We start from the raw sequence: 16474 nt of genomic DNA, 5'->3' as shown, positions 1-16474 counted from the left end.
AGTGGCCAGAGTCAGTATGACCATGTTAGGACAAACCAACCTCATGCCTCCTGCTATGATGACCAAGGACACAAATCTCTTACATGATACTCCTGCCAAAAAACTTATCAACCTGGATCTCATCATGAGGAAACAGCAAACTCAGGGACATTCTACCAAATAACTGCCTGTACTCACTCTATAAAAATATCAAGATCAAAAACCACAATGAAAAGCTAAGCATATGGGGACTGAAAGGAATGTACCAGCCAGCCTGGGTTCCATACTAGGAACAAAGAGATGAAGAATGGCACAGTGTGACTATGGACGACAGATTATCACAGCAGTATTGTTAAAATAGAATGGTGCCCAGTGGTTCGGGAGGCTGAGACAGGAGGATCACAAGTTCAAAGCCAGCCTCAGCAAAAGTGAGGTGCTAAGCAACTCAGTGAGACCCTATCTATAAATAAAGTACAAAATTGGGCTGGGATGTGGCTCAGTGGTCGAGTGGCCCTGAGTTCAATCAATCCCCAGTACAAAAAAAAAAAAAAAAAAAACAGTACAACGTCTATGTTGAATTGCTTTACTTGAAAACTGCACTACGATTACTTGAGAAGATATCTTCACTCTTAGAAAACTCACAATAAAGTTTTCCAGAGTAGAAGAGGATATCTCCAATTGAGCTTCAAATGGCTCAGGAAAAAATACACACATACAAACACATGTAGAGAATGGTGAATCTAGGAGAGGGCAAACTGAGTGGCCACTTCTCTGCAACAATAAACGACATCAAAATACAATGTTTAACACAATGTGCACACTAACTCCCTCTGGAAGAAGACATCTGGAATAATGAAAAGGAGGGAAGTGGAGCCCGAGACAGGGCAAGAGGCTCTGGCTCACTCTCACTTACCCCTTCTGTGCTTTGCAATACTGTGACACATACGTGTGTCGCTGAGTCAAAAAATAAATGAAACTAAGCAGAGGAAATTCCCTCAGAACTGGAGCTGTGTATCAGAAGCTTTTCAGACTTTTCCAGAGCTCCCCTCCTTCATGGCTCCAAACTACGTCCTGCCCTCTCTCTACCTTCTGCCTCACAGCCTCAGCCCCAGCCTCCTGAGCACAAGGGCTGGGTAAGCCCTCCCCCCATCCACATGCCCCAATCGCCACCTCCTGGCCCAGACAGGCACTGCACCTTCCACCATCCAGCAAACACCCAGTGCAGAGTGGCACTCACAACAGAGCTGTCTGAGAGTGGGGTTCTGCCAGAGGAAACTGAGGGCGAGCACACACCTCAGGGTCTGGCCACAACGCTGCTCTGGGGAAGACCAGCACTGGTGACTGCCCTCCCTCACCCCCAGCCTGCACCCAGGACCCACACGGGCCTAGCTGTCTGTCTCCCCACCCTCTGATCCCTCTGCCTTCTGGCAGGAAAGCAGTCAGCAGAGCAGGAGGGTGGTAACCAGCCAGCCCTCGCCCTGTGAGCCAGCCTTCAACCCATGCTTATGAAAACAAACACAGCCACCTAGCCAGCCTGAAGGAGCCACAGAGGACAGCAGGAGAGGTCCATCCAGGAGCAGAGGAAGAAGAAGCTGGAAAGGCACTAACATAGCCCCTCACAGGACGCTGTCAGCATCCCTGGTGTCCTAGCAGGCTCTGGCATGGGAACGGAGCACAGCAACCCCCATGAGGCACTCACACAGGGACATGTGCATTATGTACCATGCCCAGCGTCTCCTTTAGAACGGCCACTGGCGTCCTCCAGCCTGCAGGGACTCACCAAGGTCTGTGTGGGGGCCCGCAAGCAACTGCTTGAACTTGTCCAGACGATAAGCCTCTCTCTCGCTCAGAGCAGAGCCTCCAAGGGTGCTCATGTCAGACGTCCCACCCAGTGCAGTGGTGGCCGAGTGGGGAAGAGACTGAGACCTCTGTAGAGGGATCACGTTGCTGGCAGTTTCTGCAAGAGTGAGAACAGGGAAAGGTGAAGGTGAGCCTCCTGCCCACTGCTGCCCACACCCTCCTCCTGCATCAAGGTGGCCTCTCACTTGCGGTGCCCACCGTCCCTTAGTGGCTTGCAGGGCTCACCCAGACCTATACGTGGGCAGAGAGCCTCCAGTAACACGTAACAAGAAAAGATGCAGCCTTCCAAGGCAGGAGAACAGTGAGGGAGGAACCAAGACACACCAAGAGCACCTCCTGCTATCTCCAGGGCACCTCTGACGCCACTGCCTCCAGACTCCCCCTGGCCTGCCCACTTCCCAGACCTTGTCACAGCCCTGGGGAGGAAGGCTGGGAAGAGAACAGCATCTCAAGGAAGCCAAGGAAGCCAGGCAGGCAAGGGTGGGCTGCAGTGGCAGCAAAATACAGGCCCCCACCCCCACCAGGGCATCTCCTGCTGCTACACCCCTGGGACCCTTGGGCTCTCTGGGACACTGGGGATGGCATAACAGTATGCTACATCCAGGAACCTGGGCCAGGGACAGCCATGAAAAGGAGCTCAGGGCTTCCAGGTCACACAGCAGTGCTTCCTGGGACCAACCGGCAAGAGACCCTATGGGCTCTGACTCCTAGTCTAAATCCCACCCAGCAACCTCATCTTCCAAAAAACAGAATACAAGAGAAAGCAAGAATACATGCCAGGGAATGGCGCAAAGCTCAGCTCCGTGGAGCCAGCAGGTGCACTGGCAGCAGCTGCAGAGGGGCAGGGCACGAGTGCTACCCTGCAGCTCATCCTGCCCAGCAGCCTCCTCCCCTCACAATCTGGCCAGGTGGCTGCTTGTACATGCTTTGCTCGGGACCTTTGCATCACCCCACAGCGCAGGGCCAGTGAGCCCAAGGCTGGTGAGCCCAGGGCCTACCACTGCACCACACTGCATGTTCAATCCAGCTACCCTGCAGGGCTGAAGACCAAGGCTGACTACAGCAGGCAGGCCATAGGTATTCACAGGTGATGTTGAGGTCCCCAAGGCAGCACACAGGAAGGCAGAAGCACAGATGCCCATGAACACAATCACTGGAACTGGACTGTGCCCCACAGGACAGAACGGTTTAGGATGCTCAGAAGGGCAAAACACTGTTCCTATCAGCAGAAAAGTAAAATGGAACTTCAGGTTGATGGCCTGAGCAGCCTGCGTGAGGGCCCTAAGGGGCGATGCACAGGGCCCAAGCGAAGCACACACAAGCAGCTGCACAGGATACCAAAAAGAACACACAGCTGGGGCACCATCCTGCCTTCAGAGACCTGCAAAGTGCACAGAGGCAGGATGGTCAGACACAGCCCTGCCCAGAGAGACTGTTTCAGACCCAAAAGCCTTGACCTTCTAATCCTGGACACCAACAGACATCCCCTCCTCCCTGAAGACTTCCACGACCTTACCCTGCACTCTCTACAACAAGACAAAATGGGGTCTCTGGCTCCTGGACACTCTACATTTCATCCACTCACAAATTTGCCTATTCCCACTAATACTCACCCCAGGTATGATCTTAAGTCCCTGAAAACAAGAACAGAAGTGTGCCATCTTCATGCCACTGCTGAGGAAAATGTCCAGTGATCTCAGAGGCCAGGACCGGGGGATCAAGCACACCTACTCTCCCCCTACACTGCACAGGTTCTGCTCCCAACCACCAATGCGACCAGTGTCCCCAGCAGGTGCCTCCCATTTCAGGGCTCCTCAGCCTCACTGCTACAGATACAAGAGACTGATCAGTCTCTGTTGGGGGCAGAGGCTTCCCTGAGCAATGCGGGATGCTAAGTAGTATCTCCAGCCCTGTACCACACACAGTTACATACATATACACCTGATGTGTCCAGAGACAGTGCCCCAGGGCCCTGTGGGCAGGATCACTTTGATGAGAACCCCTTCTCTATGGGGTAGGGACAGCAGCTAATAGCAGGGTTCCAAGCCAGGTGTCCTGGACCCGAACACCAGTCCCACCACTCAGGGGACAGCCCTAGGCCTCTCAATGCCTCATCCATGAAAGAGGACTGGACAACATGCCTTCCCTCCTAGAAGACATGAGGTTAAGGAGCTACTGCAAAGTTTATTATTAAAGCGTTGGCAACAGCAAATGATCAATAAATACTATTATTATTTTGTTGTTGTTGTTGTTATTGTATTGAGGTGCCGAAAAAAAAAGCTTGCTCAGAAAGCAGACATAGGAGAGATGACCAACCCCATGGCAGGCGAAGGCCAAAGCAAGGAGTTCAAGAGCCCTCTCCCAGACACACAGTTCCTCGGGCACCATCACTTTGCTTTCTTTGCAGGAGGTGGCATGCAGGGTAACATCCCATGGTTCCCCCAGCTGGATGGATGCATTCTGAGCTTGCATCTGCTCAGGATATCCCACCATACACCTCCTAGTCCTGCCCACTCTCAGCCCTGGCATCTGGAGTGTGGAAGACCATCACTAACAGAGGCAGCTGTCACAAATTCAACCCAGACCCCCAGGGGCTTGAGAAGTGGCCTTCACAGCTCGTCAAGTTTCAACATCAGCACAGTCTGTGAGCAGGCAACACCAGGAGTGCCACAGCTGAAAGCACCCTGGCAGGACTAAGCATGGGAAGGTGGGAAGCGTGTACTTCCATCATCACCAGGACTTTCAATCAGCTGCAAGAGCCACATCTGGCTGTCCATCCGTAAGCTTAAAGACTTTCAAATTTACTACATTCCAATACTGAAAAATGATCATGTAAAATAACTCATATATTCTAGCTCAAGAGACATGGAACATTTTAGAAGTTCATTAATCCCCAGAAGGCGTTTTTGAAAACTAGACCAGGTACGAAGCGCAGGTCTGCATCCAAGGCTACCATGATGATTCTGGCTTTCTCATCTGTAAATGCGGAGACAGCACCCTAAACCTGAGGAAGGGATGCAAGACAGCCTTCGGCACAGCCAGCATCTTTCAGAGGAAGATGGGGATCCCACAAGACACCATGCTTCTCAGTGGCCCTCTTGGGAATCACCCCAAAAACCACCAGCCCTGCCACTTCCTCTGAAGGAAAGTGACAGCTCAGAGGAGCAAAGAAAAGCACATCAGGACCTGAAGGGAAAAGCGCAGGCCACCTCCCCTGCCGGGGGACACTGCAGCCCCATGGAAGGTGACCTTAAGATTTTATGGGTGGGAGTCCTGCATAAACAACAGGCACCCCATCTCATCTCCTGTCTCCCAGGACGAAAGGCATGTCACTACCTTGGTGCGCCCCGCCTACCTTCGGGACAGGATGTGTGGCTCTCGCTGACAGACTTCACCAGCCGGAGGTCCCCGCTTGGAGTTGTGAGTGGCTCTGCTGCAGGCGCTGGTTCCTGTGCGGGCACTGGCTCCTCCTGCAGCACAGGCCGGGCCTGCCGCTGGCTGTGGTTGCGCAGGACGCGGTGGGCTGTCTCCATGACCACCTCAGTGTTCAGGCTCTCGGCCGCCATGGCCAGGAGCTCGTCATCATCTTCCCCAGCATCCCAGGCATCACTAGTGTTGCTCTCGAACTCCTGGAAGGTGCTGACCCTCTTGGCCTTCACTGGGGTGGTTGACACCTTGGGTGTGGACTTGAGCAAACTGCAAAGCAAAGGCATCATTACTGCACCCACTCAGAGGAGCGGCAGCACACGTCCTAAATCAGCAGGAAAGAGCCCCCACTCAGGAAGGCGCTCAGTCTAGAGGAAGGTGCTGTGAGAACTCAAACACGAGTCACACAGAGAGCAAAATGAGACGAGGCAAAGTGCAGGAGGATCCAGCCACGGCAAGGAGAAGGTTTTTAGGGTAGCCAAGCTGAGCAGCTGCTGTCATCCCACCCACGGAACCCCACTAGGAAGCACAGGACTTCGGGGCAACGCTATTCAGACTCACAGTCTGAACTCATTTAGGTCTGGACCCGCAAACTGAGTTGCATGCTCCCAGCACCTCAGCAAAGCTCCCACAGCAACGGCTGAGGGGCTGGGGCAGCAAGGACTGTGCAGAGAGCACAGCCTGTGGTGTGCACGTTTGGAAACAGTATCATTAAAGGAGACTCCCCAGAAATGTGACAACATACAACATCAGCCCTGTAGATGTCAGGAAGCGTGCACACAGGTGAGTGCTGCAGCCACACCAGCACCCTCCCACAAGTACCCACCAAGACCCACTCACTCCCTCTGCTCCCACCTGCTGTGGTGTAGCAGCAAGGACCAGGGCAGCAGGCAAGAGACGGGGAGTCAGATGAGCCTCCAGGAACGACCTGAAGCCAGGCTGCACCAGTTAACGGCACCAGCTCCCTGTCCTGCAAGGCTCCACCCCCAACCACACGTAGCTGCAGCCTTCGTGTCACCTGTCCCACTGCAGGATGAGCTAGGCAAGGACAGCTGTGTCTCGCAAGAAGCAGTTGCCTGGTCCACATTTGCCAAATGAGAGGCTACTTTCCCTGCCCTTGGGAGTCTCAGTGAGCTGGAGGACAGTAGGAAGACACTGGCTACCCCAGCCCTCCTCAAAGCAGCTGTGAAGCCAAAAGTGAAAGGAAATGTCACTTACGTGCCATGTAACAGTGGATCAAAAGGTGGGTGCTGGGCTCCATACACATGCTGGATGCTAACAAAAAGGAGAAAACAAATCAGCTTTTCTTTGGCATTGCTGAGAGCCCACCACTGACTCAGGAGAAGGGACAGCTCCTCATAAGCCACACCACTGTGGAAGCAGCAACTCACGGGCCACCACAACCCTCCTCCATGCCAGGTCCTAAGGGCAGGTCGAAGAGGAATGCGTGGCACCACAGAGGCCCACCCACCACACACAAGCAGGGCATTTAGGCCCTTCCTGAGAACGGGCCCGCAGCCCTCCAGGCACCACCACAGAACTCAGGCACCCACTGAGAGACGAGGCCCTTGGGGGCACTGTCCGTCACACAAGCTGTTCACAAACACATACAAATGCCTGTCTGGGAATTCTCATCACTTTGTCTGAATGTCAAACGCAGCACCACCAAAAGAACATAATGTTTCTAAAGAATTAATGGTTTTATCACGGTACACTGGAAAGAAAAGGGTTCTCCCTGGAGCCTCCAGAAGGAGATCCTATTGACAGCTTGATTTTGGCCCAGAGAGACCTTTATCAGACTTCTGACATCCAGAGTCCTGAGATGACACATACATTGTTGTAAGGCAATAAGTTTTTGCCAATTCATTAGAGTAGCAATGGAAAATGAACACCAGTGACAAATCTGTTTTCGTAGTCACCGGTGGCAAGGTCCACCACTCTGGTCTTCTTCACATAGGATCCACTTTGGTGACCACAAAGGAAGGCCCTCCCTTCTGAAACTGCATAAATTCCCAACTATGTGCTTTTTCACACTTCTGTTTTTTTCACATCTTTAACCCTTATTTTAAAATCCATCTATAATTTGCTTTATTTCACTACATAGTGTTTATTAGGAAACTTTTTTAAAAATCAATTGTTCTAATACCACTTATTATAAGCTCTCCTCCCAACTGGCTTGAGGATGTCATCTTTCATATACATTAAAATATTACCTTGGGGCTAAGGTGGTAGCTCAGTGGTACAATGCTTGTGTGGCACATCTCACTGGGTTCCAGCCTCAGACCCACATAAAAATAAATAAAATATAAGTACTATGTCCATCTACAATTAAAAATATTTTTAAAAAACATTACATTGGGTCATTTTGCAGTGTTCTACTTTCTATTCATTTCTATGCCTGTAGCAGAACATTTTTCAGTAAAATGTAACAAACATTGTTGGATATCAACTCTATGACAGGATGAAGGAAGCAAAAATAAGTACAATATGATCCAAATCATTAAGGATTTTACAACAGCTTCAGAAGCGAAAAATAAGGTGGCCTATGTCATGCTCTATGGTAGTTCCTGCGAGACACACCATGGGAACACTGACACCCAGTCTTGGGTTTTGCTTGACACCTAGACCTAGAAAAATGTACCAGGTAGAAAATTCTAGGTGGAGAGAGCAGATGCATGAGGTCTGAGGGCAAAGCAGAGGATGAACGAGGCGGGGAATAAAAGTGGCATCCAGGGGCCACCGCTGTAGTGAGCAGGAACATGCTCATGTCAGGCTTCCCTGATCCTGAGTCCAGGAAGGATACACTCCACAGAGGATGGACACCAGGAAGTGAAGGGAATTCAAAGAGCCTGGCTACAACTCTTGACTTCCAAGTAAGTCAGTAAGAGAACAGGGTGATTTCAGAAGACAATTCTAAAGGAACTCCAAACACCACATTTATTTCTGCACGTATCAGGATAAGATTTGCCCTCACGCTGAAAAAGAAACCAGAAAGCTCAGATCCATCTGCTCAGCCAATAAGGACCTGCCCTATGCCAGGCACTGTCCTGAGTGCTGATGTCGTAGCCACCACAGGCCATGGACCAGGGCAGTGACAGGGGCTGGATCGATGCTTTTACAAAAGGAATGATGCATACCGAGAAGCAGAGGGACGGCCCCATGACCACAACTCGGCTTCAGCCACTCTCAACAGCCTGCATGTTTGCTCCAAGCTCCTGCAAGCCAGAAGACATCAAGAACTGTCGTCTCAAGCAGAGATTCCACTTACTCAGAATCCAACATGTCAGTTCCTTTGGTCCCCATAAACCAACAAATCACAGATATGACTACTGCCATCCAAGATGGAAACCTGGGTCTTCCCTGAGTCACAAGTCCCTGCAGGTTGCGAGGCCAGCTTAATGATACCCAAAATGTGAGAAACATCCACACAAGCATCACCCAGAGATTGAGTTCCACCAGATCCTAACACTCTGTCACCCAGAGCTGAAGTCCTCCTCAGTTCCACTCCCTTTCCTGCATCCTCAGAGGCAGCTGCCAAGTATACTTAGCATGCATAATGCCCAGACAGGTGCTTCTGCCTTGGGGAACACTCCAGAGAGTGTGTGCAACAGGTCTCTGTGCCTCATGCTATGTTAATATCACCGTCACACGTGCACCTTTTGCAACCTGGTTTTCAGGCTTGTTTTTCATGCAGGTCAACATGTGCAGCTTGGTTCTGTTCTGCAGGGCTTCACTGAGTACCAGTGAGAGGGGGCACTCCAGCAGTAAACCAACTCTTCAAATGAAATGTCACACAGAAACACTCAACGGGCCACCCCACCCAAAGGAAGAGAGGAACCCAGCACCATGGCGGGACTGCAGGTGAGGGCAGCACTGGCTGGTTGTCTCCTCAAAATCTATGACTAACTAGAACAAATAACAAATGTGTACATATTCAAAAAAAAAAAAAAGAGGAATAAAAGCAAAACCAAAAGAACAAAGAGGACAATGTTACCAAGACTGACTGAAAGGAAAAGAAAGAAGACTCAAATTACTAAAACCAGAAGCAAAGAGGAGATTGTTAACCTGACAGAAATGTTTTTAAGAACTATACCAGAAGATAGTGGACCACTACACACCAACACATTAGGTAACTGAGATGAAATGGACAAAGCCCAGGAAGACAAATCATCAAAATTTATCCACAGAGAAACAGAAAAAATGATTAGACATACATAATGCAAAGAAACTGAATTAGTAGCCAAAACACTCCCCACAGGAGAAAGTCCAGGCACACTGCTACGCCGGAATGCAAGGTTGGCTTCACTACCCAACTCACTCAATGCCACACACCACGTGAAAAGAAAGGATAAAACCACATGATCACCTACATAAATACAGAAAAGCATTTGACAAAAATGGCACCATTTCATGATAAAAATTCTCAACAAGCCAGGATGAGAAGGTATCATCTTCAAATTCCAAGGCTAACACTCCGCTGGTGAAGGACTAAAGATTGTCCTCCTAAGTGCAGGAAGGGGACAAGCCTAACTGCTCTTCTCACTTTCGCTTGGCACTGTACCAGAGATCCCACTTAGGCAAATCATACGAGAAATAAAGGGTATCTATCTAGCTAGAGTAATACTACCTGACAAGAAAAATAATCCTGTATTTAGGAGGTCCTAAGGAACTCACTAAAAATCTATTAGAACTAAAAAACAAGGTTTCAGGATACAAGATCAACACACAAAAGTCAACTGCAATACACCAGTGCAAAAAAAAAATCAAAAAATAAAATTAAGAAAATAATCCCAGGGCTGGGGTTGTGGCTCAGTGGTAGAGCGCTCGCCTCACACATGCGAGACCCTGGGTTCGATCCTTAGCACCACATAAAAAATAAATAAGTGAAATAAAGGTATTGCGTCCAACTACAACTAAAAAATAAATATTTTAAAAGAAAAAGAACATAATCCCACTAAGAAAGCACTAAAAAAAATATTTAGAAATAGATTTAAGTATAAACATTTACATTTTAAGAACTACAAAACATTGCTGAAAGAAACTGAAGACCTAAATAATCAGAAAGATACCCCATGTTCCTTATCAAATGTCCAAATGCCTAGCCAGGAGCAATGGCATATGCCTGTAATCTCAGTGGCTTGGGAAGTGAGGCAGGAGAGTCACGAGTTTAAAGCCAGCCTCAGCAAAAGTGAGGTGCTAAGCAACTCAGTGAGACTCTATCTCTAAATAAAATACAAAATAGGGCTGGGGGGCTGAGGTTGTGGCTCAGTAGTAGAGCATTAGCCTTGGCACATGTGAGGCCCTGGGTTCGATCCTCAGCACCACATAAAAATAAATAAATAAAAATAAAGGTATTGTATCCATCTACAACTAAAAAAAATTTTTTTTTAAATAGGGCTGGGGATGTGGCTCAGTGGTCAAGTACCCTGAGTTCAATCCCTGGTACCCGCCCCCCAAAAAATGGCTGGATCTTAAGAGGGCCAGATTCCCCAAACTCAATGCAGACTCAGCAAAATCCCTACCAAAATCCCAGCTGGCTTCTTTGCAGAAATTCACATGGTGAGCCTGAAACATGCAAAATGCAAGGGACCAAGAACAGTCAAAACAGTCATGAAAAAGAACAACAATTTCAGGTTTCAAAACTTACTACAAGAGTCAGCACCCATACACAGGATGTACGGGCCTGGCATAGAAACAGAGATGGATGGAAAGAATTAAAAGTGCAGAATCAAATCCTTGCCCTTACAGTCAACTGGACTTGACAAGGGCACGAAAATGATTCAGTGAGGAAAAAATGGTCTTGTCAACAGTGGTGCTGGGACAATTCAATACCCACATACAAAACAATAAAGCTGCACCCTGCTTCTTACCACATGCAAAACCAAACTCAAAAATCAATGACCAGGCTCTTCCACAGGAGGCCTATACACCTCCGCTCTGCTGCCTCCATGTCTCTAGTGATTCCTGAAAAGTTCCAGCACATTTTGCGAGTACTCAACACAAACATCGATGGGCAGCGGAAAATAGCCTTTGCCATCACTGCCATCAAGGGAGAGGGGCGAAGGTATGCTCATGTGGTGTTGAGGAAAGCAGACATTGACCTCACCAAGAGGGCTGGAGAACTCACTGAAGATGAGGTTGAAGGTGTGATCACCATTATGCAGAATCCACGACAGTACAAGATCCCAGACTGGTTCTTGAACAGACAGAAGGATGTAAAGGATGGAAAATAGAGTCAGGTTCTGGCCAATGGTCTAGACAATAAACTCCGGGGGGACCTGGAGTGACTGAAGAAGATTAGGGCCCACAGGGGACTGTGCCACTTCTGGGGCCTTCGTGTCCGAGGCCAGCACACTAAGACCACTGGGCGCCGCAGCCGCACCGTGGGTGTATCTAAGAAGAAATGAGTCTGTAGGCCATTTCTGTTAATAAATAGTTTATATACCGGGAAAAAAAAAATCAACGACCAGTAGGGCGGGGTTGTAGCTCAGTGGCAGAAACCTTGCTTCCCATGGGCAAGGCACTGGGTTTAATTCTCAGCACCACATAAAAACAAATAAAAAAAATAAAGGTTAAATTCTTTAAAAAAAAAAAAAAAATCAATGACCCAAACATAAGAGAACTAAAGCGCAAGAGTGATATTCACTAGACAATCACTCCTTAGGTATGACACCAGGAGCAACAAAAACAACAAATTAACTGTCATCAAAACTAAAAAGTGTCTGTGCTTCAAAGGCTCCCATCAACAGGAAAAATTCTTAGCAAATCACACATCTGATAAAGCTTTGTATGTACAACACATGAAGAATCTTAAAACAAACTAATAAGAAGTCAAAGCAATTTAAAAAGAGGCAAAGGACTGGGCTCAGTGGCACATGTCTCTAATCCTAGTGACTCAGGACGCTGAAACAGGAAGACTACAAGGCCAGGCTAGGCAACTTAGCAAAACCTTGTCTCAAAAAAAATTTTTTAAAGGGCTGGAAGCGGGCTGGGGGTTGTGGCTCAGCGGAACAGGGCTAGCTTACCACGTGCAAAGCACGCTGGGTTCAATCCTCAGTACCACGTAAAAAAATAAATAAAGTGACGGTATTGTGTCCAACTACAACTGAGTATAAAAAAGTGAAGGTATTGTGTCCAACTACAACTAAAATATAAAAAAGGGCTAGGAACATAGCTCAGTGGTAGAACACTCCTGGGTTCAATCCCCAATACAAAAAAAAAAAAAAAAAAAGACAATGGCATGTTGGTGAGGTAGTAGAGAAAGAAACTTCAAAGGTTACTGATGGGAATGGAAAATGGTGCAGCTGCTTTGGAAAAGTCTGACAGTTGCTCAACCAATTAAATATAGTTTCCTTACAACCCAGTAATTCCACTCCCAATATTACATACCCAAGAGAAAAGGTGTACCAAAAAAAGCAAATATTCACAAAAATATTCACAGAGATATTCACAGAAGCATTATTCATAATGACAAAAGGTAGAAACACCTCAAATGTCGACGGAGTTTTATTTTGCTGAAAAACACACATGCTACAAGAATGAACCCTTGTCACAACACACAACTAAACAGGTCAAAGTCACTCCAGGTGAACTGGGCTGGCAGGAAATAATGACACACAGAGAAATACCTTTTTCTTTGGGTTCTGTGACAGCCTGTCTGACCCAGCTCCCACAGAGGTAGCAAGGCAGCCAAGAAAGAGAGCACGCCTCGAACCCAAATTTTATTAACGAGGGGAGCTAATCCATAGAACATTCTATCCAAAAAAGGGCAAAAGGGTAGGATTACAGCAAACAGGTGGGTATAATTCACCCCATCAGGTGACGCCCACTCCCAGAGCTGCACCTTTCTTATCCAGGTGGAGGTGAAGTCCACTTGCATCGCAGGGTACAATACCAGTCCAGGACCTCTTTACTCAGGACTTAAAGGTGTGAGCATAGTTCCTGTTCAGGGCAGACCCCAACAAAACTTGAAAACAAGAAGTACAAGAAGCCAATCAAAAAACACATATGGGGGCTGGGGCACGGCTCAGTGGCAAAGAGCCTGCAAGGAGACACTGGGTTCAATCCTCAGCACCACACAATAAATAAAATAAAGGCATGATATCCATCTACAACTACAAAAAAAAATTATAAAAACATGATTCCATTTACTAGAAGTGTCTAGAAGAGGCAATTCTATAGAGAGTGTCTATTATTGGTTGTTCAGGGCTTAGGGGAAGGGAGACCAGGATGATTGTTTTTGTTTTGTTTTGTTGGAATTTTATTTCAGATGAAAAACATGTCCTTAAACTGACTGTGGCTACAACTCTTTGAAAACACTAAAAACCACTGAATTACAAATTTAAATGGCGAATGCTATTGTGTGTGAATTTAAACAGGTGACCTGTGTTCCAGCTGAACCTCTCAATGAAGACGCTGTCACTTTTTAAAAGGCAATGCAAGCCAGGCACAGTGGCACACGCCTGAAATCCCAGCGGCTCAGGAGGCTGAGACAGGAGGATGGCAAGTTCAAAGCTAGCCTCAACAAAAGCAAGGCACTAAGCAATTCAATGAGACCCTGTCTCTAAATAAAATACAAAATAGGGTTGGGGGTGTGGCTCAGGGATGGAGTGCCCCTGAGTTCAATCCCCAGGACCAAAAAAAAAGAAAGAAAAAGGCAATGCAACTGCCCCCGGCTGCGTGGGTTCTCTCTCAGAAACCATCATGAGGAAACCCACCAGCTTGAGGAGCACCCAGAGGTGTCCCAGACCACTGACTGCACTAGCTGGGACTCCTGCTGACAACCCAATCCACCCCGGACCAGTGACCCAGCCCCCTACCCAGCCCCCGGTTCAAGTGCTCCCAGTGATACCCAGGACACCATGGACAGAGCAGCAGTCCCCACTGTGCCCTATCAGACTTTCTGACTACAGAGTCTATGAGTAGAATCAAACATTTGCCATATTCCAAAAAATTACACATAGATAGACAGATTATTTTTTTAAGGCACATTGTCTGTTTAGATCAAATACAACACATCCATCGTGTCTTTCTCCTAAAATTCCTTGGAGGTCTCTGTGACATTGGCAGAGAGCTTCCAGGTTTAAGAATCAAAAGGCCCAGGTTCAAGTTCCAGCTCTAACACTAGCTGGTAGGTTTTGTTGTTGTTTATTAGTTTGCTTTCTTTTTTGTGGTCCTAGAGATTGAACCTAGGGCCTTGCACAGTCCAAGGCCAGCCTGGGCCACATAGTGAGACCCTCAGTAATTTAGTGAGAGCCTGTGTCAAAATAAAAATAAAAAGGGCTAGGGATCACACACACACACAAAAGAAAACAACGGGTGTGAAATGAGATAACCAGGTAACACGCGGTGAACAGCATGAAGTGGGGTCTGACAACCAGAACTCCGACAATCTCACTGCCCTGGACCATCGTTCCATCTCCTCTCATCCTGACCACATTTCCACTTTCTCACAACTCAAACAAGGGTCTCCAGATGGAACCACTGCCAACTAAGAAAACGGAAACTGAACTATGTAATGTTTTGAACAACCAACAATAAAATAAAATAAAATAAAATAAAAAAGAAAAAGAAAACGGAAACTTAAGGACTGATCTGTTCCAGCAAGCAACAGCAGGGGTCATTCCACCTGCTTTCTCATGATCACCACTCTGCTGCCAGGAAGGAGGCTTCTCAGGTGGAAGAGCAAATGAATGAAACCAAATGAAGGTTCCAACCCTGTGACCTACCCAGGCACATCCAGGTGAAAGGGGATTGATCCAAACAAAGCACAGGCCAGGGAGGGCAGCAAAGAGACACCCAGGACACTGTGCCCTGAAGAGGACCTCCCCAGACAGTCCCTGGGATCCATGACAAAGCTTATTTACCTTTCACACAAGGAAACTTCATTTAACACCACCAATAGTAAATGGAAGAAGTGGACCAAGAACGGGGTAGGAAGGCATCCCACAGAAGTGGAGGGCACCTGCAGGGAGATGGGTCTGCAAGAGGACAGGCACTGCCAGTTGGGAAACGTCCATGAGGAAGAGAAAGGCCTCCAGAGCAATGCCACACAGGGCTCTGAATCTCAGACAGGGACATTTTAAAAGGAAAAAAAAATCAAAACCCAATCCTTTCTGAGAAGTTCCTGTGGGCAGCCAAGTTCCCAGGGATGGGCTTCCCTTGCACAGCACCATGGAATACGTTTCCTATGACACCTTCACAGAGTCACTCAGCAGGCACTGCACCCTGCCGCGCCCAGTGTTGGTGCCAGAAGGAAGACAGCACACGAGTGACAGCCTGGCCTCGGGGTGCTTCCAGGAGCCAGGAGCCACTGAGCTGGCAACAGCAGGAGGAACCCCTCGGTTCTTGAGAGGTTTCTGGCTTGAATTTGGAGCCCTGCACCATGGTGCTGCCCTGGAGAACAATACTGGAGGTGCAGTCTAGACAGCTTGTGTTTGCAAATTCCACAGCAGCTGGTAAAGACAGAGGTGAGTCAAACAGTGAAGACTAAGAGAAAAAAGGTGTGGAGTGTTCTGGGCATGACCAAATGAAAGAGAACTGATGTCCCACATACGATAAAACGCCTTCATGTTTCAGGTACATGAAACAAACAAGCAAATCATCCAGCCAACTGCAGTTCAGGCTCTGCAACATCTCAGCCCCAAGCATGGTCACTACTCACTGCCCCCTCTGGGTTCAACAGCTATTTTCTGATTTATGAACTATATTAGCAACTGATTTTCCATCTGGCTCATTCTAACACATAGTGATGCTTCCCAGATTTATAAGAAGTAACTTTTCCAAGGAAATTAACTTGAGAGGGCTTTGGGGGAAAATGTACCAAAAAAACACCATTCCAACATTACACAATCCCACTGCTGCCTCTACCCACAGCATGATCTGAAAATCAAGTGTGCCTCAAGGAGTCAATTGCAGTATAGATGTGGCCCCAGGACCGTCCCTCCACTAACACCCACACCACTCTACCTGGCAATAACACTTCCCCTGCCCTCAGGCTCCCAGTAATCTGGAGTCCCCCTGGGCCAGGAGCTCCAGAGCACTCAGAGTCCACAGAGACCTGGATAATTACTGAGCCAAGCCTGTCAGGGTTACCTACAGGCTCTACCCCTAAAGCCCAGTCCCCAGTCTCCTGACCACTGACCAGCTCCAGGAAAATGATTCTCAAACAAGGGTCTCCAGATGGAACCACTGCCAACTCAGCCACCGA

At 48.1% G+C, this 16474-nt stretch overlaps 1 protein-coding gene and 1 pseudogene across 4 annotated transcripts in view; one reads left to right on the top strand and one right to left on the bottom strand.

Moving 5' to 3' along the window:
- Nucleotides 1-16474, bottom strand: part of TBC1D22A (TBC1 domain family member 22A) — a 309293-nt gene that overhangs the window by 280485 nt on the left and 12334 nt on the right. For 2 of the 3 annotated variants that reach the window (XM_081311235.1, XM_081311236.1), the window contains exons 2-4: nucleotides 6484-6540; nucleotides 5195-5535; nucleotides 1760-1936 (exon numbers count right to left, since the gene is read on the bottom strand). In XM_081311235.1, the coding sequence (XP_081167361.1) occupies nucleotides 1760-1936; nucleotides 5195-5535; nucleotides 6484-6540 (575 nt within the window). The remainder of the gene's footprint in view (nucleotides 1-1759; nucleotides 1937-5194; nucleotides 5536-6483; nucleotides 6541-16474) is intronic. The other variant, XM_081311237.1, reaches the window with a different exon arrangement.
- LOC308658505 (small ribosomal subunit protein uS13-like) lies at nucleotides 11198-11698 on the top strand (annotated as a pseudogene). The gene has a single exon. The product of its transcript is annotated as a small ribosomal subunit protein uS13-like (transcript).

This window comes from Spermophilus citellus (genome assembly GCF_964194105.1).
Source record: "Spermophilus citellus genome assembly, chromosome: 10".
NCBI lineage: Eukaryota > Metazoa > Chordata > Mammalia > Rodentia > Sciuridae > Spermophilus > Spermophilus citellus.
This window is presented reverse-complemented; position numbering and strand designations above follow the sequence as displayed.